Source organism: Oncorhynchus mykiss, chromosome 26, assembly GCF_013265735.2.
Source record: "Oncorhynchus mykiss isolate Arlee chromosome 26, USDA_OmykA_1.1, whole genome shotgun sequence".
Classification (NCBI taxonomy): domain Eukaryota; kingdom Metazoa; phylum Chordata; class Actinopteri; order Salmoniformes; family Salmonidae; genus Oncorhynchus; species Oncorhynchus mykiss.
In genome coordinates, this window is record NC_048590.1 from 22645913 (window position 1) to 22663477 (window position 17565).

The 17565-nt window shown below is 46.1% G+C and overlaps 1 protein-coding gene across 12 annotated transcripts in view; it reads right to left on the bottom strand.

Moving 5' to 3' along the window:
- LOC110506413 (protein CBFA2T3) overlaps positions 1-17326 on the bottom strand; it is a 56834-nt gene extending 39508 nt beyond the window's left edge. Inside the window, exons 1-2 of one of the 12 annotated variants that reach the window (XM_036963511.1) lie at positions 4264-5999; positions 3681-3834 (exon numbers count right to left, since the gene is read on the bottom strand). Coding sequence is in view for 8 of the 12 variants with exons in the window: in XM_036963507.1 (XP_036819402.1) it covers positions 16019-16241 (223 nt within the window). In the remaining 4 variants the exon portion in view is untranslated. Of the gene's footprint in view, positions 1-3680; positions 6001-16018 lie in introns of those variants that run through there. The other 11 variants (XM_036963507.1, XM_036963504.1, XM_036963506.1 and 8 more) reach the window with 11 other exon arrangements.
- Positions 17327-17565: the final 239 nt, after the last annotated feature.

The window sequence follows — 17565 nt, forward strand, 5'->3', positions numbered from 1 at the left end:
CATACACACACTCTGCCGGCCGGCCGGCTGCGTGCTCCCGCCCACTGCCATCTGCTCCTCTCATTAATTAGAAGACGGCCAACTTCACCTGCACCGCCCGCACTCAAATTACAATAATTACCTCTCACATGCACAAGCCCGCCACCCCGCTCCCCACCCCGCTGCCCAGCACACTCCGGCTGCAGGTCACTGTGCTGTGACATTGTCACCTGGCGAACCAACCGGCAGGGGGACCAGGCAACAGACACTATCACCTTCAACCAACAGCATGGCCTACCCTGCCATGAGTGACCAATAAGGACACTTTCCTGTTATAAACTGGTTACCAATGTAATTAAAGCAGTAAAAACAAAATGTTTTGTCATACCCGTGATATACTGTCTGATATACCACAGCTTTCAGCCAATCAGCATTCAGGGCTCGAACCACCCAGTTTATAATAGTATACAACCCCCTGGTCATACCTTCAGTATGTTTCTGCTACCACTGTGGGCTGAGTTATGACACCTCAAAGTGGGGCTCTTAGTGTCTATGAGGACTGGTGTTTGTCAGGCAGCAGCCTGCGAGCTACACACTGCATGGTCTGCCTCTCTGCTTCTTTCCACAGAGGAGGCCGGTGAGACTCCATCACTGCACTATAACATCTCTCTATTGGCATGTGGCTTTGGCACAAGAGACCGTATCTCTTTTAAAATAACTTTTTTTTTCCTCCTGTGGTATTTTTCCGTCTGCCCATTAAACGTGAGGGAGACATCCATACAAGAGTGGTAGTAGCAGAGACGGAATAAACTCCAGTGGGGTAATGAATGGTTTTCTTTAAGAGAGGCACTTAATGATGAAGTGGGGACATCTGCCTTTGGAGAAGAGTGGCGGGCGGTGGGGATGTTTGGTGGTAATGTGCGGTAATGCTGAACGGCTGTAGTGTGGTTTCACCTTTGGATCTCTCCATCTATTGTCTGTCTATTATCAGCTGTTCTTTACCGCCAGGGCCAATTGAATAGTCAATTCATGTGATGTCCTGCAGAGAAAATGTCCTCAGTTTTTACAGATGCATTTAGAGAAGAATCCACTGACGGATATCAGAGTTCATGGAGGCTCAAGTGAGTGACTTTTTGGCCATGATGAGTCATCCACACAGAGTAATCTTTTTTAAGTTACATTTATTTGTCTTTTATACACGGTGTATACAAAACATTAGGAACACCTGCTCTTTCCATGGCATAGACTGACCAGGTGAAAGCTCTGTCATACCCGTGATATACTGTCTGATATACCACTTCTTGATGTAATTCATTAAATCCACTTCAATCACTGTAGATGAACGGTAGGAGAAAATTGAGACATGGATTGTGCACGTTTCAATTGAATGGCTGAATGGGCAAGACAAAGGATTTAAGAGCCTTTGAACGGGCTATGGTAGTAGGTGCCAGGCGCACCGGTTTGTGTCAAGAACTGCAACTCTGCTGGGTTTCTCACGCCCAACAGTTTCCTGTGTTTATCAAGAATGGTCCACCACACAAAGGACATCCAGCCAACTTGACACAACTGTGGGAAGCATTGCAGTCAACACGGGCCAGCATCCCTGTGGAACGCTTTCGACACCTTGTAGAGTCCATGCCCTGACGAATTGAGGCTGTTCTGAGGGCAAAAAGGGGAGGGGTGCAACTGGAATATTAGGAAGGTGTTCCTAATGTTCAGCATACAGAGTGTGTATCTAGTTTAGAATGTCTTCTAATCCTATTTAGTTTGAGATGTTTCATTAAATACTATTGCTTCCAACCCAATTCCTTCTGTCTTTCACTAGGCTAGAGCAATGTTGTTACTTTGTCTGTCTGGCAGCGATGCCAATAGGCTGTCTCATCGATGTGCTTCTTCTTCTACTCTCTGACGCCCAATACAGTTCTGCTCACTCATTATCCTGGCTGGCACAGACACCAGCTCCATATTGCATTTTCTGGCCTTGAAACTGAGAGGCGCCGTTTTGTGAATTGAATATCTGGCAATTGACCCACTGTGGAGTCTGATCATCACACCCATGAGATGAGAGATCGGAGTAAGTGCATGGGAGGGGAGGGGGGGGGGTTCACGGGCGGGCAGCTGTCTTTCACCTGTACACCGCTAAAGGGGAAAAGAGAGGTGAGAGAGGCCTTTCAATTCCAGGCCAGCTATTCCAGAAGTTCACACCATGGGAGATGATCAGGTTATTCCAGGTTATGTGCACATGTTAGCCTAGGCTTCTAGAAACAGTTTGGCCCGTTCGGTTGGTGTGCAAAATACATCAACTACCATGCCTCTGTAACACATGATGATATTGTGTAAATATATATAACAGAATAATATAGCACAGCACTTCCACTGATTTGTGACAACAGGCCAGGACCTGGTCCGAATACTTTGAACATCCATCCTTCCTCCAATCACGTATCACTCAAGGACGGCGGCCACAAGATATCAAAACAAAACCAAGGCCTCTAGATGTGGGACTACTTTCAGTCGGTACTTTGATGTGGGAGTTGTGGTGAGGTACAGGTACCGCCACAGGAAGGAAGACACGACAGATGCGAGAGCACAAAGCCCTAGAAACCACAACCTTGACCGAACAACTGTATATTTACGCCTCCATGTTCCATCACACAAGGAGCTCTCCACCAGCAGAGACACCACATCATGTGCCGTTAGCTTCATTTGTGTGGGCCTACTATACCTAGAAGAGCGCATTTATGTTAAGACCACCTGTATCCAGAGAAAGGCAGACGCCTTATGGCCCCACAATTGCCATGAACAAACATTGCTGGGAAAAGTGGTCAAATCCATATTTATGTTGACGTAAAGATGTATTATCTTCTCTGTTGTTTGCGATGAAAAAGGCCTACTAGTTATTGATACTAGTCTACCATTAATATTATAGGCCTATGAAAAGTTGTCTTATCAAGTGTCTGATATGGCTTATCGAAGCTACAATGCTTTCAATTTGGCTGATACATTGTTGCCTCTTCATCACAAATTCTACATCGGCACAATTGTTTTAGCCTATAATTGTATTTTTTTTTTCTCCAGATAAGAGAACCATCATCCACTGCGACTGCAGTGTCTGTGTCAAAATGAAACCATTAATAGGGAAACATTTGGATTCAACGCCACCAATGGGGAAGCACTGAAACTATACTGAACACTAATGTTTACAGTTTAATAACATGAATGAAAGTTCCCGTAAAAATAGCTGACAATGCTTTAGGCAACAACGAAAAAAGTCAAGAAAAACGGTATAATAACACATGATTTCTAATCGATAAGGGAATTATTTTATTGCCCTTGAAAATACAACTTTTGACATGCTATTTGACATAATATAGGAAGAGCATTGATTGTCATTTAAGATCGGCATAATAATATCTGCAGTTATATTAACATCATGGACATGTAAAATCACGTCTTTACTATGCTATGCTACCTAGCTAAATAGTGATTATCACCCAACCTCACCATCTAGCCTCGGCTATAGTTCATAAAATAGGTGTACAAATTCAAGGGTACAAAATAGGCTACACAATAAAATGCAATATGTGCTTTATGCCAGAAGCAACCGTGTCCAAACGTCTCTCTCGCATCGAACAAGCACACAATCAGTAGGCTATAATTTATCCTTTGCAATAAACATGTAGCCTAATAGTGTGACTTACTTTGTGAAGGTCGGGTTCAGGTTCAGGTAATTGCAGCGAAAATAATCCAGACCAAAGAATGACGATTATAACGCCCCGATCCTCATTATTTGGAAGAAAGGATAAAGCCTTCGGAGATATTGAACACCATTCATTAAGGTGTTATTCCTTCTCTCTGATAATGAAAGGTATTGAGAGAGAGAGAAAAAAAAAAGACCAATTCGACACTTTTACAGTCAAACAAAAAAAAATATTTGTTTCCTTTGGATTCAAAGCGGTGTTGTTGACTTTTCGGGTTCAATAAATGATGAGGTAATTCACTTCTTATATATAAATTGATAACTATTTTGCAAAGCTAGACAGAGCTGTGCGATCCTTTAGTACATAGACGTCTTTGGTTTACTGTCCCGTTTTGATGGTAAAAAACAACAGTTTATCTGGATTTAGATGGGGGGGGGGGGGGGGGGGGAAATCACAACTTCTCTCCGTTATCTAAATGTGAGTTGTTTCTTTAGATCTCATGTTCTGTTAGCAAGGGGATGATAATACAGTAAAGAAAGCACATAGATAGTTGATTTAGCTAAGTATTAACATGTGTGCTCACCGTCAGCAAACCGATACAAAATATCAATATTTTGTGTAATCTTAAAATTGTCAAGAGAAAATAGGCTACTTCACAAATCCGTGTCCGATGCGCGCCGTGGGTTTACATCCAATGTAAAAATATGAAATTCATCTGGGCATATGGATCCTCTTGTTCCAAATGCTACTCCTCGGTAGACGACTTTGAAACAATCGTGCAAATTAGTTTTACAATATCAAGTCTTTATACATCCGTAAAATGAGTCTCCCTTTGTTTGATAATGTCGAAGCCGAGTGAAAACACTCGGTTTTGCTCAGCAGACACCGCGCTTCTCAGACCGTCATTTGCCCACGGATCCAACTGTTCAGGCATCGAGGACCGCTCATTCCACTGAAACAATTGGCTTGAGATGCTGTTGTCAACTCCAGTCAGTAAAAAACATTCATCATATTTCGAGCGCTTAAATGGTTCTCTTTGTTGTCGCTCATTTCGTGTTTTGGTTCATTTTTGTAGTTTTCGATTATTTTTGAGCTCGCGGGTCTAGTGTGCAGTCTTGTGATTCTCTCTATCCCTCTGTAGCCGTCTGTCTGCGTTTAAATCGCCATCTGGAGCAGGATGCGTACGGAGCTCCTAACCTCTCTCTCTCGCTCTCTCTCGCTCTCTCTCTCTCTCTCTCTCCCTCTCCTCCTCTTTCCTCATCAGATATACGAGTTGACAGCCTCCTTGCTGCTCGATTCTGCAATAGCATTGACAATTGACAGCACGCGTCCAATCTCCATATTGTCAATTTTTTTTCTCGCATAATAAAACTCATGAAACTATGACCTCACGCACACACACAGACACACACTGTGCACAAATCTAGGCTATTGATTTATACTGGAAACAAGTACAGAAGTTTACATCATGTTCTTTAGTAAATTCTAGAAATGCAATGTTTTCACCCAGGTGAGGTTTTTACTTCTTCAGCCCTATTGGATTTATTAACTCTCTTCACTGGCATAGGCCTATTTTATGTGCAAAGAAACAACGAATATTTGTAGCCTAGTGTTAAATTAGCCTAATTCCATAATTTAGTTTAGCATATATAGCCGACATCAAATAGTCAGAGGGGGTTGATAAAGTGTAAATACAGGCGTCTACAGTAGCTATAATACCATTCTCTAGTATTAATACCATTCTCTATGCATTCTGTATTGTCTGACATTTTCCCCATAGAGAATCATTTCCCCAAGTCTACCCATGGGGGCCGCTGTTTCCTCACATCAGCAGACAGCAGCTCGAAAACCACCTCACCCGTCGCCTAGGCAATCTCCCAGTGCAATGCCCTCAACATCATCTCATCATTTCTACCAATGGCCACCCAATTAAGTGCTCGTTCAGACACTTGACAATCAGTGGACATTTTCCTCTTACTTCTCAACAGACAATGGTAGAAAATAAATACACAATGTCTGCTTTAGCCTAGGGAGGCCTAATCTTGTTCACCTGACACTTTCGCCCATGGTCAAGGCACATTTATTTATCTGCACCAAAGAAAACAAGTGATAGGCAACAATATAGATAAAATAATATGTTTAAAAAAATACCGGTGTGCAGTAGCTATCACAAAAGGTGATTTTGGCTGAAAGGTGTCTGTAAACAATATGTGGTTGGTGGTGGTTGGATTTGCACCTCCAGAATCTGCAGGCAAACACCATAGTGCGACTGTTCTACCGTTATTCCATCCTACATCCTCAGAGTGTGTGTGTGTTTGAGTGAATGCTGTGTGTGTGTGTGTGTGTGTGTGTGTTTGAGTGAATGCTGTGTGTGTGTGTGTGTGTGTGTGTGTGTTTGAGTGAATACATATGATGGCTTTGCGTTTAGCACAAATGCCCATGCCTAGTTAGCTAAGAGTTTGCCTCGTAGGCCTGTTTGCATTAGACGCCGGAAATTTGAAAAATTCTAAAAGTAAACGGTGCTCATTTATTGATGCATTGAACCGTCGCGCACCACCGTTCATCTGGTTTCACTAGCTGAGAATTCTACACCCGTGTGCCCTTTACGCTTTGTTGCAGACACGGAGGAAGAGGGGTAGCCTACTGAAGACAAAACAAACACTCTCCTCCTCACCTCTACTGTGTCTATAGAACTAACAAAGTCAGTCAAGAGTACACAGAGACAGCTGCTATCCAGTGTGTCCTGTCTCACCAGTCAGGTGTCTGGGGTGTGAGGTGTTCTCTCAGATACAGGTAAGGGGAACTGTCTAAAGGGGACGAGTTGTTTCTGTGTATTACTGACCATCTCAGATATCAAACAGGTTATGCAGTTTGGAGGTAATCCATCACACTTATAATCTGTATGATTATTGACATGATTAGTGAATGGCCACAGACCCATAAGCAAATCAGTAGGAACAGGGATCTCTATCCGCCATTATAACCAAGCATAAGGGACTGGAGTGAGTGAGTTGTGGCCTAAAATTATTGCTCTCAGTTGGGGGGAGAACTGATAAGGTATATTGTGTAGTACCTGCCATTGCAATTTGTTCTTCTCTTTATGACAGCTGCCACGATTCTCTCTCTACCATATCAAAGTCTGATCCATCCAGTGAGCAGTCTCAGGATGAATCAGATATTCTACAGCTCTGTCTGCCTCACTCAGAGTTTTCTCGAGAAAGAGAGCTGGTTGTGTGTTGTTTACACACCAATCCATGCATTTCCGAAGATAAACAATTTCTCAATACTTACCGTTTTAATAATTCAGACACCAACACTATAACTGGCTACTGTGCTGCATTGGGCTTAGAATGGTGGAAGAATTAAACACACACACCCAGACCCTCACACACTCCCCAATGCAAGTAACCCATCCTATCAGGGTCTCCATGTGGCATCCTGGGATTTGGGTTGTCAGAGAGATGGATGGTGGATCGTCCCAGGACTTGATGGAGTGGTAAAAGCCCCTCTCTTTCCTGCTGGGGAGTTATAGCCTTGCATGTTCTGGCCCTGCAGGTCCATCTGAGGGCCACACACACTGTGTGTGTGTGTGTGTGTGTGTAAAACTGAACGTAAAGGTATGTTTTCGATTGAATATCCTTATGTTTACCTGGGTCCTTTGGTTTAATTCGAGTAAATAATACTGGATGTTGAGAGGTGATGGGTGGGTAGGGGGGACCATGAGTGACAGTGTGTGGGGCATGGGGTGAAACCAAAAAGGATTCCTGTCACCATGATAGCATTATGATTGACGGCGTGCTATTCTCCTCTGGGAATACGGGCAGGCGGCTTGTCAGCTCCCCAAATGACAGCCCCTCATTCTTTTCTTAATTTTGTCTTTTGTCGGGTGATGTGTTTGGATGGGATGACCCTCCATGTGGCGCGTCTGATAACTCCTCCCCACAACAGAAACACAAGGTGGGAACTAAATTGATCTCCCTCAATGAACTGAACTCCCTCCTTTCCCGACACTCGTCCTCAGACCCTGACTTCCTTTTGATGGCATTAATGAACACAAACGACCCGGCTTTGTCCTCCCTCTCTTTCTCCCCTGTCTTTCTTTTGTTCTCTCCACCTCGTTGCGTTGCCTGTATCTGATGGTGGTGGAGGACTGGTCTGAGATGCGCAGGGTAGATTGAGGGGCTGATCATTGTGTAGGTATGGTAATGAAGGTCTCTGTGACAGACCCGGGGACACACGGGGCAGCGGTGGCTCTACGGGGAGAGAACTCACAGAGGTCTGGACTGGAGCATTTCCTCCACTCACACATTGTAAATCCTTTCCTCTCGCTCCAGTCACAGGCTGGCTGGCGTGTCGAAAAGAGATAAGGATGCTGTGCCTCTCGTCTGAAAGGAACGCAGCTCCATTGTGCTCTGCTGCTTGGATCCACATTCAGTGGACGCTGTTATTGAGTTGCCATTAAAGGCAGCAGTGTAAAAGTACATTATTTTGGGGAGAAGCGGTTAACACAAAATCGTCTCTTTCTCTCTAAATGGAAAACGTATCGTGCTCAGGATTATACTGTGTGTTCGTTGCTACACTTTCTGATGCAACCCACGGCACTGGTGCGGCAAAGTAAACGCAAAATCAAATCAGATTCAATTTGAATGGGCCACATACACATATTTCGCAGATGTTACCGCGGGTGTAGCGAGAGCTTTTCGCTATAGAAACATTCCCATGGTTGTTTTTGACACTCACGTTGAAGTTTGCTATTTTGAGGTGGTATGACCGTGGAAGCCGTGTGCTATCTGGCAGCTTTCATATCAGCGTCGTGAACGTCTTTAAAGTCACCAGACGATGCCAAGGAATATAAAACGCAGGAGGAGAGAGAGACAGACAGAGAGCTCCTCTGCTATAATGTAGCATCGGATCATTGCTCCGTCTAGTCAAGCACACGTTTGATGCTGGTTTTACAAATTGCATCCATATAGACCCTCTGACATTCTATTTGCAGTCGTGCAGTAAAGTGGCCGTTCCAAAGCATGATGGGAATTTAAACTCAAAATGATGCTCTCTTCGTTTTAAACAGTAATTCTCCTACATTATTTTTAATTCGTAGCAGGGCCAGAGGACACGCACGTACCTACGCACGCACGCACACACACACACACACACACACACACACACACACACACACACACACACACACACACACACACACACACACACACACACACACGCACACACACACACACTGTACTCTGCTTAGCTCAGCGTCTGTGAAAGAGGAGACCCCGAGGTCAGCGGTGGCTGGTGACCAGCCCTGCTAAAGGATCAGGAAATAGCACCTCGTTAAAGTGAAATGTTTACTAAAGAGCGGGATGTAGGAGCAGGAGAGAAAGTCAATTGGGCAGCAGTAGAAAGTTCTCAATTTACCCTGTTTTCACCTGAATACATCCACATGTATTCAGGCAAGCAATTGTGTCCACATTGGCATGCAAGAGAGAGAGAGGGAGAATGTGTGTGTGCAGACAGTTGGTAGTGCTGGGACTGAAGATAGCAAGGAGAGGGGCATGGTGCACTGTATCAAGTAGCGAACATCTGTTCTTCACAGAAACCGCAAAGCTGGTGCAGATGAAATAGAGAGGATAACTGCTCCCTGTCTCTCTCTACCCCTGTCTCTCTCTACCCCTGTCTCTCTCTTCCCCTGTCTCTCTCTATCCCCTGTCTCTCTTTACCCCCGTCTCTCTTTACCCCCGTCTCTCTCTATCCCTGTCGCTCTCTACCCCTGTCTCTCTCTATCCCTGTCTGTCTCTATCCCCTGTCTCTCTCTATCCCTGTCTCTCTCTATCCCCTGTCTCTCTCTATCCCTGTCGCTCTCTACCCCTGTCTCTCTTTATCCCTGTCTCTCTCTATCCCCTGTCTCTCTCTACCCCTGTCTCTTTCTATCCCCTGTCTCTCTCTACCCCTGTCTCTCTCTATCCCCTGTCTCTCTCTACTCCCTGTCTCTCTCTATCCCCTGTCTCTCTCTACCCCTGTCTCTCGCTATCCCCTGTCTCTCTCTATCCCTGTCTCTCTCTATCCCCTGTCTCTCTCTATCCCCTTTCTCTCTCTATCCCCATCTCTCTCTATCCCCTGTCTCTCTCTATCCCCTGTCTCTCTCTACCCCTGTCGCTCTCTACCCCTGTCTCTCTCTATCCCCTGTCTCTCTCTAACCCCTGTCTCTCTCTATCCCTGTCTCTCTCTATCCCTGTCTCTCTCTATCCCCTGTCTCTCTCTATCCCCTGACTCTCTCTATCCCCTGTCTCTCCCTATCCCCTGTCTCTCTCTACCCCCTGTCTCTCTCTATCCCCTGTCTCTCTCTATCCCCTGTCTCTCTCTATCCCCTGTCTCTCTCTATCCCCTGACTCTCTCTACCCCCTGTCTCTCTCTTCCCCTGTCTCTCTCTATCCCCTGTCTCTCTCTATCCCCTGTCTCTCTCTATCCCTGTCTCTCTCTACTCCCTGTCTCTCTCTACTCCCTGTATCTCTCTTCCCCCTGTCTCTCTCTACCCCTGTCTCTCTCTACCCCGTCTCTCTCTACCCTGTCTCTCTCTATCCCTGTCTCTCTCTACCCCTGTCTCTCTCTACCCCTGTCTCTCTCTACCCTCTGTCTCTCTCTACCCCCTGTCTCTCTCTACCCCCTGTATCTCTCTACCACTGTCTCTCTCTACCCCTGTCTCTCTCTATCCCCTGTCTCTCTCTACCACTGTCTCTCTCTACCCTGTCTCTCTCTATCCCTGTCTCTCTCTACCACTGTCTCTCTCTACCCCATCTCTCTCTAGCCCCTGTCTCTTTCTACCCCTGTGTCTCTCTATCCCCGTCTCTCTCTATCCCTGTCGGTTTCTCTCTATCCCTGTCTGTCTCTCTCTATCCCTGTCTCTCTCTACCCCCTGTCTCTCTCTACCCCCTGTCTCTCTCTATCCCTGTGTCGTGTGTTTGGCTATGCCGGATTAAGTGATATGACATGCTATTCTATAAAATAATTTATCCGTAATTAATATTACCTGATTGAGCTAATCATGTAAATGTAATTAACTAGAAAGTCGGGGCACCACAAAATAATATTTATTGAGCTGTTATCTTCCGAATAAACTCTTAAAGACCTAGTAATATTTTACATCAATAGCAGTCAATATTAATCGTCACCTTAATTCAGTCTCATCTGAAAGTTGTACATTCTTGGTTATCTGCACGAACCCTGGCTAACAAGTTGAATCAGCAATACAAAATTGGGTTTAATTATATATTTGCTAAATACCTAACTAATCACACAGAGTTACACATACACATAATTAAATCATAACTTGATTACAAATTACGTCATAAAGGAAAACGTCCCTAGCGGGCGGAACAGATATGACAGCTGGTTACACAAAAGAAAAGGGCTGGGTTTGAGTGAAAGAGCGGGAAGACTGAGGAACAAAGGGCGAAGCTGTTTTATCGTAAATACAGTATCTTATGCATTCTAAATTACCGCCCATTTGGAAAAGGAAAATGCAATAAATATTTACTCTGAGCTGCGCTTCGGTAGGTTGGTGGTAGATGGAAGGCCGTGTTGCCCAACCGAGTCCTTTGAAGAATGTCTCTGGTTGTCAATTGGATACGTTGTAGTAACGTTGTTGTGTGGTAGACGGGATACTCTGTCTGTTCCTTCCTAACCTATGTTTGCAGCTGCTGAGCAGAGCACCTTATGAAAACCCAAATCTCACATTTTAGAAGCTAAAATCACATTTCATCCCATCATGAATAATGTCATATTCAAACATTTAAATTGAACAACAATTCCATGTGAATCTGATAACTCTGATGTGTAGACTTTCCACTGTAGAGTTTATGTCATCTTATCATTGATGAGAATGTCTCAGATGACAACCGAACTGACATCATATTCATTAAGTACTACCGCATATGTTCCATTGGTCGGTTTACCAGAATATAGTTTCCCCCACCTTCTGATGTTCCCAGAATCTCTATGTTAACCAAGGGTTTTGCAAATGTAACATCAGTAGGGTAGAGAGAGGAAAAAGGTGGAAAGAGGTATTTATGACTGTCATAAACCTACCCCCCAGGCCAACGTCATGACACCTGTCTCTCCCTACCCCTGTCTCTCTCTACCACTGTCTCTCTCTACCCCCTGTCTCTCTCTACCCCTGTCTCTCTCTACCCCTGTCTCTCTCTACCCCTGTCTCTCTCTACCCCTGTCTGTCTCTATCCACTGTCTCTCTCTATCCACTCTCTCTCTCAACCCCTGTCTCTCTCTATCCCTGTCTGTCTCTCTCTATCCCTGTCTGTCTCTCTCTACCCCTGTCTGTCTCTATCCACCGTCTCTCTCTATCCCCTGTCTCTCTCTATCCCTGTCTCTCTCTATCCACTGTCTCTCTCAACCCCTGTCTCTCTCTATCCCCTGTCTCTCTCTATCCCTGTGTCGTGTGTTTGGCTATGCCGGATTAAGTGATATGACATGCTATTCTATAAAATAATTTATCCGTAATTAATATTACCTGATTGAGCTAATCATGTAAATGTAATTAACTAGAAAGTCGGGGCACCACAAAATAATATTTATTGAGCTGTTATCTTCCGAATAAACTCTTAAAGACCTAGTAATATTTTACATCAATAGCAGTCAATATTAATCGTCACCTTAATTCAGTCTCATCTGAAAGTTGTACATTCTTGGTTATCTGCACGAACCCTGGCTAACAAGTTGAATCAGCAATACAAAATTGGGTTTAATTATATATTTGCTAAATACCTAACTAATCACACAGAGTTACACATACACATAATTAAATCATAACTTGATTACAAATTACGTCATAAAGGAAAACGTCCCTAGCGGGCGGAACAGATATGACAGCTGGTTACACAAAAGAAAAGGGCTGGGTTTGAGTGAAAGAGCGGGAAGACTGAGGAACAAAGGGCGAAGCTGTTTTATCGTAAATACAGTATCTTATGCATTCTAAATTACCGCCCATTTGGAAAAGGAAAATGCAATAAATATTTACTCTGAGCTGCGCTTCGGTAGGTTGGTGGTAGATGGAAGGCCGTGTTGCCCAACCGAGTCCTTTGAAGAATGTCTCTGGTTGTCAATTGGATACGTTGTAGTAACGTTGTTGTGTGGTAGACGGGATACTCTGTCTGTTCCTTCCTAACCTATGTTTGCAGCTGCTGAGCAGAGCACCTTATGAAAACCCAAATCTCACATTTTAGAAGCTAAAATCACATTTCATCCCATCATGAATAATGTCATATTCAAACATTTAAATTGAACAACAATTCCATGTGAATCTGATAACTCTGATGTGTAGACTTTCCACTGTAGAGTTTATGTCATCTTATCATTGATGAGAATGTCTCAGATGACAACCGAACTGACATCATATTCATTAAGTACTACCGCATATGTTCCATTGGTCGGTTTACCAGAATATAGTTTCCCCCACCTTCTGATGTTCCCAGAATCTCTATGTTAACCAAGGGTTTTGCAAATGTAACATCAGTAGGGTAGAGAGAGGAAAAAGGTGGAAAGAGGTATTTATGACTGTCATAAACCTACCCCCCAGGCCAACGTCATGACACCTGTCTCTCCCTACCCCTGTCTCTCTCTACCACTGTCTCTCTCTACCCCCTGTCTCTCTCTACCCCTGTCTCTCTCTACCCCTGTCTCTCTCTACCCCTGTCTCTCTCTACCCCTGTCTGTCTCTATCCACTGTCTCTCTCTATCCACTCTCTCTCTCAACCCCTGTCTCTCTCTATCCCTGTCTGTCTCTCTCTATCCCTGTCTGTCTCTCTCTACCCCTGTCTGTCTCTATCCACCGTCTCTCTCTATCCCCTGTCTCTCTCTATCCCTGTCTCTCTCTATCCACTGTCTCTCTCAACCCCTGTCTCTCTCTATCCCCTGTCTCTCTCTACCACTGTCTCTCTCTACCCCTGTCTCTCTCTACCCCTGTCTCTCTCTACCACTGTCTCTCTCTACCCCCGTCTCTCTCTACCCCTGTCTCTCTCTACACCTGTCTCTCTCTACCCCTGTCTCTCTCTACCCCTGTCTCTCTCTACCACTGTCTCTCTCTATCCCCTGTCTCTCTCTACTCCTGTCTCTCTCTACCCCTGTCTCTCTCTATCCCCTGTCTCTCTACCCCTGTCTCTCTCTACCCCGTCTCTCTCTATCCCCTGTCTCTCTCTTTCCCCTGTCTCTCTCTCTATCCCCCCTCTCCCCCCTCCTTTCTCTCTCACATTCTCTCGCTCCCTCTAATTCTCTCTTTCTCATGATGATATCCCTCACAGACCCATCCCCCATCATCCTTGTTTTATACCCCTCTCTGTTAAGAGAACTAACATGTAATACAATCCAGTTGTGTGACGGAGGATGATAAGGTTGTTGATGAAGACAGAGAGGTAGGGTAGAATATATGTCAACCTTGGAGCCAGATGTCCTCAACACAGGAGTAGCCATTGAAGCGTGTGCACTGTAAATACATAAATGTCTCTCATGCACATAAAGCATATGCCTTTCTCTAGCCATGGAGGATTAGGAAGAGCTGAGCTTTTATGAAACCTATGATAGGAATAATCCAAAGCTTCGTTGTGATTTCATTCCACCTTTTCCCTCAAAGTCTCTGTCTAGATTCAGTCCACCCTTCCATCCTCCCTCTCTCCCGCCCCCCTCTCTTCCCCTGCCCTCCCCTCTCTCAGGGCCGGCTGTGAGGGTGTGCTGGTGTTGGCGGGCGGCAGTTCCTCATTGTGGTGTGCTGTGTGCTGTGTGCTGTGTGCGCGGTGATAAGACACAGGGAGAGGAGCCAGCGTGCCGACATATCCCTGCCACTGCGGTTATCAGCCGCCGCAGCTGTGCCTGAGCCCTGCGACATCTGCTCCCTCACAGGAAGCCTGCACCGCGTCTCATAACGCCTCACACACACACACACACACACACACACACACACACACACACACACACACACACACACACACACACACACACACACACACACACACACACACACACACACACACACACACACACACAAAGAAAATATCACAAGGCCATTATCATTATGATGCTGCCTGAACGGTACCCCCCCAATAGGTAAACTACCTGATCAGACAAAGAGTTTTGTTTATAGGGACATTGGTTCCTCCCTGGAACATGAGGCAAGCCTGACGGATGGGGCCAGCGTTTACCTCAGTTCTGCTGGGTTTTTATCAGAGAATTACAGGGGACGCTTATGACTAAGCCTAATTATAGAGTGCTTATCACTGAAATGTCCACAAAGCTCATTACTGCCATGAAATGGGAGCTGCCGCAGGTAATTCACTATGTTGGGTATTAGTCCTCCTCTAAGACGGTACCCCTTTTAAATATTTAGAGTCTATAAAGTACAGCTTTAATGTCTGATGCTTGTGTTTCTCTGCTACTGGCCTCACTGATTTGTGAAGTTTTTACCTCAAGGTACTACTCCAGTTTTTACACCTCTTTAAGAATCAGTTACCAGATTTTCATTTACATTGTTGACAGCGTGTGCCTGAAAACAGTCCTCTCAGTGTTGAAAGAGGGGATTTGAGAAAGGAAGAAAGTATGAGACTAAGATAACAAGGACACTCCCATTTCCTTAGTGTTATGCCATATTTCTCCCTTAGCCAGTGATGCTGTTGAGTGTGCTGGTCAGATGGCTAGAAGCTAACAGACAGGAGAGGGATGGGGAAGGGAGGGGACTCCAGTAACCTAACTAACAGCCCTGATAGGGTCAGTAGTGTTTCTCGGGGTCCTGACCTGGGCTTGACAATGAATGAGCCTCGCTCAACCCTCCACCTTCCACCCTCCCCCTACCCTTCCACCCTCCCCCTAGCCCCTCAGAAACACAATAAAGGGAAGTGGGCTCCTCCATCTACCAGGGGAAGCCCAGAGGGAAGTCCCCATCCTCAGGTCCTCACCAGCCTGAACCCCCTTCCCTCCCTGTCCACTTGGACACGTGCCACTGACTTCTAATGTCTTTACAGTGTAGGGTTTTGACAGCAAACTATGCTTTCAGTAATGAAAACAAGTTGGGGTCTGCTTTGACCTTGAAAATCAAATGACAATTTTTAAAAATACGTTTCACCATAGTTACAGGAGCTACAGTAGGAAGCTAATTTCCATGTCTTGTCTGGAGCATGTGGCGCTAACTCAACGCAACCTGATTACACATCAATCACTCCAACGTAATGAGGAGAAGTGACAGCAGGAGTTTCTCCACAATCACTCGTCGCTGTAGCGAGCTGCCAACAGAGGCACAGCCTGTAGTACTTCTCATAACACAGAAAAGGATCACCACCTACCTTGGTTGGCTGTGCGGTGGCTCCTGGTTGCCAGGTTGGGGTTGCCAGATTCCAGCCTGTGAGGGTTCCGTCTGCACAGCATCCCCCTGTGACTGGTCAGCATTACCGTGGGAACCCTGGGAGGAGCGGTAAAATTGGCCGAGGTGGAGGCTGAGGTTGAGGCTCTCCGTAGATCAGACCTCCTCTGCCGCTCCAGGTGGACCTCGGCGGCCATACTCTGCATCCCCCCTCCCCACAGCAGTAATCCACAACGTTGTCCTGTCCTCTGTGTGTTTCTAGAACTCTCGACTGGACAGGGGACACACTAGACCACACAAGTCACTTTCTCTGTGTGTAGACCGGAGGGTTGATGTCCTTTCTCCTGTGTGCTTAGGGTGCTTACCGACTGACTGACTGACTAACCCACTGACTGACTGACTCATCCAGGCCTGGGGAGATCACAGAGTGAGTCCTCTTGCTCTCATGATTAGAACATGAGCCCAGCACAGCCAGATCACATGGCTGCCAGACAGAGAGATGTCTTTTTGTACTCGACTTCTTCTTCCTCCCACTCGAACAAGACTTTCTTTAAAGTTCCCCTTCCTTTTTACTTTATGCAGCTAACAGTCTTCAAATGACTCTTCCTTTACCTCGTACTTTCTTCCCGTCCACGACACGTCACCTCAGATGGATCGCGGCGCCACCAGACTTGTGTAATTATCTGTGTCCGATACTCTTTCTCTCCACCCAGTAGTCTCTCTCTCCCCTTCTCTTTCTCCGACTCACTCAACAGGAGTGTGTGAGGGAACAGTGTGTGTGTGTGTGTGTGTGTGTGTGTGAGTGGGTGGCAGGGGGAGGTCAGCTAACCTCGTGGCTCCTCGTTTCCTCGTTGTTCCGGCTGAGGGGCAGTGCACTGGCCTGAACCCTCCTCTAGTCCACACAGTGAAAGCAGAGCAGTGGCGCCCGTGTGAGCCGGGACTGAGTGCAACTGTAACAGTGTGGGTGTGTGTCTGTGTGTCCTGACCCCGCCGTGTGAAAGGGGTGGTTCCCCAGGGGAAGGTAAACAGTGCTGCTGGGTTGTGATAGCGGTAGACACCAGGCCTCGGCCTCCGTTGGGGCTTCCTCTGGCAGGAACCAGCTGTGTCTGTGGCCGGGCCGGGCAGCGCTGTCTTCCCTTTCCCTCCGGACACAGACAGGGCTCCTCCTGTTCCTAACACTTCCTCCCTACACCCTTCACTCCACCTCTCCTTCCCTCCGCCCAGCCAGCCCTACCCCCAACTTTGAACCCTATGGATAGCTCTGCCCCCCTGACGCTGTCCTTAGGGGTGTTGCTTCACCCCCTGGTTAGATACCGAGGGTCCTGTCCTCCCTTACTGTGGTTCTGTCAGTCCAGACGTCAAGTGTCCCCCTGCCTTGGCCTCTCAGCTCTGGTGTCCCAGTGGTGTGTGTGTGTGTGTGTGTGTGTGTGTGTGTGTGTGTGTGTGTGTGTGTGTGTGTGTGTGTGTGTGTGTGTGTGTGTGTGTGTGTGTGTGTGTGTGTGTGTGTGTGTGTGTGTGTGTGTGTGTGTG